The sequence below is a fragment of the Stegastes partitus genome, unplaced genomic scaffold (genome assembly GCF_000690725.1).
Source record: "Stegastes partitus isolate 25-593 unplaced genomic scaffold, Stegastes_partitus-1.0.2 Scaffold8, whole genome shotgun sequence".
NCBI lineage: Eukaryota > Metazoa > Chordata > Actinopteri > Pomacentridae > Stegastes > Stegastes partitus.
In genome coordinates this window covers 218,187-224,144 of record NW_007577739.1, presented here as the reverse complement: position 1 = coordinate 224,144, position 5,958 = coordinate 218,187, and the positions used below count along the sequence as shown (strand labels likewise).

Sequence of the window (5,958 nt, the reverse complement as noted above, 5' to 3'; positions counted from 1 at the left end):
TGTTCTGGTTCTCCATCCAGGCTTTAACTGACCTTGCCGTGTGGCAATGGGCCATCGTCTTGTTGGATAATCCAGTCATTGGAGGCAGGAAAGAGTTTTCCAGCTGATGGAAGAAGACTGTTTTCAAGAGTAGCCTGTACATGACCTGCTTCATTCACCCTTCACACAGTTGCGTTTGCCTTGTTCCACTCACTGAAACAAGCCCAGATCATCACTGATCCACTCCCATGTTTTACTGTAGGGGCCAGACAGTCTGGTTTGTCGGCTTCTCCAGGCTTCCTCTGAACCAGTAAGTTGGCTGGAATGGGCATCAACTGAAAATTGGACTCATCACTGAAGAGAACCTTAGCCCAATCATTACCAGTCCATTCCTTGTGATCCCAGCACAGAGTAACCAGGCTTTCCTCTGCCTTCGTTGATGAAGGGCTTCTTACGTGCCCTGTGTGACTTCAGATAGGCTTCAAAAAGTTGATTTCAAACTGTCCTTGCCGAACGAGTCACATCTCTCGACAGTGCCCACTCATTTTAAAGATCCCTGGAGGTCTGACGACGATTCCTGACACAGGACTGGATGAGGTCATCTCGTGGGGTGTGTGTATATATATATATATATGGTCCTTGTATGAGTTAGCTGATATTACAGTAGAAGGTATTTGGTTTAATAGTATTTGTGTCAGGGAATGGGGTTTTTGGGCTGTGTTTGTGTTCTCCTGCAGGTTTCCACCAGAGGGCGTCCTAGAGAATGTCTGCTGTGCTGGGGCTTACTTCCTGCAGGTGTGTTCTTCACACACCTGCAATTCATCAGGCTCATTACTCCGTGGACAAAAGGAGCTGGCTGCCAGTCACTCATTGCCTGAGTGTTAACCTACGTGATAATGTCAAGCCTCCTCCCGAGTTTTTCTCGTGCTTCTTCCTGAACCTCCTTGTAGTTGTCTCTCTCCTTCTCCTCACATGTGGTTCCCCAGAACCTACCTACACCAGACCTGAGATTTCTCCGTCGCTCCCTGAATCATCTGCTCACGACTGGTTACGCTCCTGCCTCTCTCACTCCTCTACACTAACCTCCATACGACCTGTCCGCCCCAGCAGTCCACAAACCCACGTCGATGTCCCAGCCCGGATTATGTGTGTTATTTATAAATTTATACNGTGACCTCAGTCTTAAATCTGTAATAGAAAATTCGCTAAAAAAAAAAACATTTTTCTGGCATTTAGCAAATAGAAATAATTTTAATAATCCTAACTGACCCAAAACAGGAAAAGCTTCATCTGATTTAATGTCAGACAGTGAGAAAAAAAAAAACAGTGTTTGTATGTACGGTTTGAACTATATATATGTATGAGTTAGCTGATGTTACAGTAGAAGGTATTTGGTTTAATAGTATTTGTAGATTTTTAATAAAGTCTAGAGAAAAAACATTTTAAATATGTTCTATTTTTCATATTTAATTTGGATGATTCTGCAGCTCCCACCCATAGAATCACAACTCAGTGGATATAAAATCTTGGTCAACCTGTTATCGACAAATGCACACCTTTATGTGTTTGTGCTTTATGTTTCTGTTCATTTTAACTCTTATCATGACTCAGTAAATGTTGATCTGTGTGCACAGATAAAGTCTATGATTTCAAATGTTAAGTTTTTCTGCTTCACAACACTTTGAAGCATAGACAGCACATCACTGACTTCTATATTTGTTTTTATCACTTAATAGAAACGACGTAGTGAATCTAACTCACACTGCATGCTGCTTTTATTGTTCAATCTTATCATCTGGAAGTTTAAACCATGCACCTATTTCATGTATTAGTAACTCTGTATTTGTGTTATCTATATATTTATACAATTAAGACAAGTGACATTGTTTGAATGCTTCGACTTGATTTTATTCAGGAAAAGACAGTTAAAAATCTGTGTATTACAGAACATGTCTTTATGGGGTTTCAGTGACAACAAGTAAATGCAGATCAATCGTATCAATCACAATACGGTCGATCTCAGAGAGATGGAATCACTCTTTGTTAAATCTCACATTATAGGTGACGTAGTAGCCGTTGTTGTACATGTAGAGCTTCTGATCGGTGGGATTGTAGTGCAGGTTGGTGTAGGTCTCCTGGAACTTCTGGAAAGGAATGCTGAGGTGCTTCTCCTCCCCGGTCTTGGTGTCATATGCATAGAAGATCTCTTCAGTCTTGGGATCCACTGGTCTGGTGGCATACATGACTCCACAGGCCATGAAAGCGTTGCCCGCCATCTCCATTAAGATGCCAGTATACCAGGTTCTCTCTAAGCTCGAAGAGCTGTCAGATTTAAATTTACCAAGGACCATCTTACCATTGTTATCTGATGCATAGATTACCCACAGCCCAGTTTCATCAGCTGAAAAGTCCAGGTACTGATTATCTGAGTAACTGTAAGAGAACTCTGTACTAGCACCTGGAATCTTTGAGCCGACACCTGAGGGATTGGTCAGATACCATTTGCCCAACATGTACGGAGCTTTGCGCTGATAGAATAACTTATTATTGTAAACAATGTAATTGTTTCCAGTAGCTACTGCCGAACTTGGTAAGGAATAGGTTGTGAATGGAGACCTCAGAATGAGATTTTCATAGTCAGAGTACAAGCTGAAGTCATGGACTGTGGCAGAGGTGTTTGCAAGATAGAAGTACATCGACTCATGACCTGGTTGAGGTTTGGAGTCTTTTCCCCAGCCGCCGTACCGGTAACTTGGAGACAAGTGAGCATTGAGCTGCATCACCACTGGTTTGCTGATGCTCATGATTCCTGTATGATTGCAGTTGCCTGGAAAGAAACCAAACATGTTGGCAGTGTTTAGCAAAAACCCAAACNAATCCAGTCATTGGAGGCAGGAAAGAGTTTTCCAGCTGATGGAAGAAGACTGTTTTCAAGAGTAGCCTGTACATGACCTGCTTCATTCGCCCTTCACACAGTTGCGTTTGCCCTGTTCCACCCACTGAAACAAGCCCAGATCATCACTGATCCACTCCCATGTTTTTCTGTAGGGGCCAGACAGTCTGGTTTGTCGGCTTCTCCAGGTTTCCTCTGAACCAGTAAGTTGGCTGGAGTGGACATCAACTGAAAATTGGACTCATCACTGAAGAGAACCTTAGCCCAATCATCACCAGTCCAATCCTTGTGATCCCAGCACAGAGTAACCAGGCTTTCCTCTACCTTCGTTGATGAAGGGCTTCTTCCGTGCCCTGTGTGACTTCAGATCAGATTCAAGAAGTTGATTTCAAGCTGTCCTTGCTGAACGAGTCACATCTCTCGACAGTGCCCACTCATTTTAAAGGTCCCTGGAGGTCTGACGACGATTCCTGACACAGGAATGGATGAGGTCATCTCGTGGGGTGTGTATATATATATATATATATATGGTCCTTGTATGAGTTAGCTGATATTACAGTAGAAGGTATTTGGTTTAACAGTATTTGTGTCAGGGAATGGGGTTTTTGGGCTGTGTTTGTGTTCTCCTGCAGGTTTCCACCAGAGGGCGTCCTGGAGAATGTCTGCTGTGCTGGGGCTTATTTCCTGCAGGTGTGTTCTTCACACACCTGCAGTTCATCAGGCTCATTACTCCGTGGACAAAAGGAGCTGGCTGCCAGTCACTCATTGCCTGAGTGTTAACCTACGTGGTAATGTCAAGCCTCCTCCCAAGTTTTTCTCGTGCTTCTTCCTGAACCTCCTAAACCCTAACCCTAGTAATTGTCTCTCTCCTTCACCGGTGGTTTTTCCCAGTGTACCCGCTCCTCACATGTGGTTCCCCACAACCTACCTGCACCAGACCTGAGATTTCTCCGTCGCTCCCTGAATCATCTGCTCACGACTGGTTACGCTCCTGCCTCTCTCACTCCTCTACACTAACCTCCATACGACCTGTCCGCGCCAGCAGTCCACAAACCCACGTCGACGTCCCAGCCCGGATTATGTGTGTTATTTATAAATTTATACAATTAAAGCAATTAACATTGTTTGAATGCTTCGACTTGATTTTATTCAGGAAAAGACAGAAGTCTGTGTGTTACAGAACATGTCTTTATGGGGTTTCAGTGACAACAAGTAAATGCAGATCAATCGTATCAATCACAATACGGTCGATCTCAAAGAGATGGAATCACTCTTTGTTAAATCTCACATTATAGGTGACGTAGTAGCCGTTGTTGTACATGTAGAGCTTCTGATCGGTGGGATTGTAGTGCAGGTTGGTGTATGTCTCCTGGAACTTCTGGAAAGGAATGCTGAGGTGCTTCTCCTCCCTGGTCTTGGTGTCATATGCATAGAAGATCTCTTCAGTCTTGGGATCCACTGGTCTGGTGGCATACATGACTCCACAGGCCATGAAAGCGTTGCCCGCCATCTCCATTAAGATGCCAGTATACCAGGTTCTCTCTAAGCTCGAAGAGCTGTCAGATTTAAATTTACCAAGGACCATCTTACCATTGTTATCTGATGCATAGATTACCCACAGCCCAGTTTCATCAGCTGAAAAGTCCAGGTACTGATTATCTGAGTAACTGTAAGAGAACTCTGTACTAGCACCTGGAATCTTTGAGCCGACACCTGAGGGATTGGTCAGATACCATTTGCCCAACATGTACGGAGCTTTGCGCTGATAGAATAACTTATTATTGTAAACAATGTAATTGTTTCCAGTAGCTACTGCCGAACTTGGTAAGGAATAGGTTGTGAATGGAGACCTCAGAATGAGATTTTCATAGTCAGAGTACAAGCTGAAGTCATGGACTGTGGCAGAGGTGTTTGCAAGATAGAAGTACATCGACTCATGACCTGGTTGAGGTTTGGAGTCTTTTCCCCAGCCGCCGTACCGGTAACTTGGAGACAAGTGAGCATTGAGCTGGATCACCACTGGTTTGCTGATGCTCATGATTCCTGTATGATTGCAGTTGCCTGGAAAGAAACCAAACATGTTGGCAGTGTTTAGCAAAAACCCAAACTGTACACTATCATCCAGCATTTCGGATAGCTGCCTTACCAATATCTGGCTGGATTGAATCTTGCTCCTCCTGGCACTCCTTCAGCTTCCTCTGCAGCTCAGCAAACTCAGCGCGGATCACTACCAGGTTGCTCTTGTCATAACTCTCCAGTTGGTTCACAATGTCTGTCATGTTGTGGATCTAGAAACAAAAAAACATTAAGTGGAAGTCCAATGCTGTAATAAAGAAGAGAGATTCTACATTATTTGTAGCTTCAAAAAGGACTTTTCACCTCCGTGTAGAGACTGTCGAATATGGGCGAGGAGGAGCTCAGGGAGTCTCTGAGCTGAGACACCAGAGCCTCAAAATCTCTGAGCTCAGCCCTGAGCAACTCAAAGTCCAGTTTGATGTAATCTTCAGTGCTGTTCTGCAGCATGGACAATCTAACTGTCAGGTTCTTCAGTTGGTTTAGATAGACCTCCAGCTGGCCCTCATAACTCACCATCTAAAAGAGAAGAATTGAGGTGAGGATTACAATAACAGCATCCGACCACAGCACATTTTTTTTCACAGACCTCATGCCACTGGGCAGTCCCACTGCACCTTGTTTATTTGGATGTCCACTTCCACTATCAGATCCTTGCTGGTTTCTTGCACATGCTGAAGGCGGTCGGCAGGGAAGGTGGTGTCAGGCAGGTACACATGACAAACACACTGATCTGACTCCCCCACTGACGCGGTCACATTTCCAGATTCCCAATCGTTTACTGGCTAAAAATTCAAATTAAAAAAAGTTAATACAAAAATATCTGATCAGTCTGTGTCCATGTTACAGCAGAAAATAAGAGTTACTTACAATCCAGGCCACAGCCGGACTGAGGGCTGGTAGGAGCAGCAGCAGAACCGGCAGCATCGTGTCTCACTTCACCTCCTGAGTTCTCTTCTGTGGCCGGTTCAGACGGTTTTTAAAGACAACTCTTATCAGACCATCACAGACAC

The 5,958-nt window shown here is 44.2% G+C and overlaps 2 protein-coding genes across 2 annotated transcripts; both read right to left on the bottom strand.

Moving 5' to 3' along the window:
• Nucleotides 1-2,012: 2,012 nt before the first annotated feature.
• Nucleotides 2,013-2,783, bottom strand: LOC103358942 (olfactomedin-4-like). The gene has a single exon (XM_008284099.1). It carries the CDS (start codon nucleotides 2,781-2,783, stop codon nucleotides 2,013-2,015), a length of 771 nt encoding a protein of 256 aa, XP_008282321.1.
• Nucleotides 2,784-4,139: 1,356 nt separating this feature from the next.
• olfm4.2 (olfactomedin 4, tandem duplicate 2) lies at nucleotides 4,140-5,872 on the bottom strand. The gene is made up of 5 exons (XM_008284088.1): nucleotides 5,816-5,872; nucleotides 5,563-5,730; nucleotides 5,252-5,464; nucleotides 5,019-5,160; nucleotides 4,140-4,933 (listed from the first exon to the last, which is right to left on the bottom strand). Exons 1-5 carry the CDS (start codon nucleotides 5,870-5,872, stop codon nucleotides 4,140-4,142), a joined length of 1,374 nt encoding a protein of 457 aa, XP_008282310.1.
• Between the last annotated feature and the right edge of the window lie 86 nt (nucleotides 5,873-5,958).

What these genes read in the sequence shown, in the direction of transcription:
- LOC103358942 (XM_008284099.1), bottom strand. Translation starts at nt 2,783, where the DNA reads ATGAGCATCAGCAAACCAGTGGTGATGCAGCTCAATGCTCACTTGTCT.
- olfm4.2 (XM_008284088.1), bottom strand. Translation starts at nt 5,872, where the DNA reads ATGCTGCCGGTTCTGCTGCTGCTCCTACCAGCCCTCAGTCCGGCTGTG. An exon ending in TGGACATCCAAATAAACAAG is followed by an intron (nt 5,465 to 5,562) that starts GTGCAGTGGGAC and finishes CTTCTCTTTTAG; the next exon opens with ATGGTGAGTTATGAGGGCCA. An exon ending in TTCAATCCAGCCAGATATTG is followed by an intron (nt 4,934 to 5,018) that starts GTAAGGCAGCTA and finishes GTTTCTTTCCAG; the next exon opens with GCAACTGCAATCATACAGGA.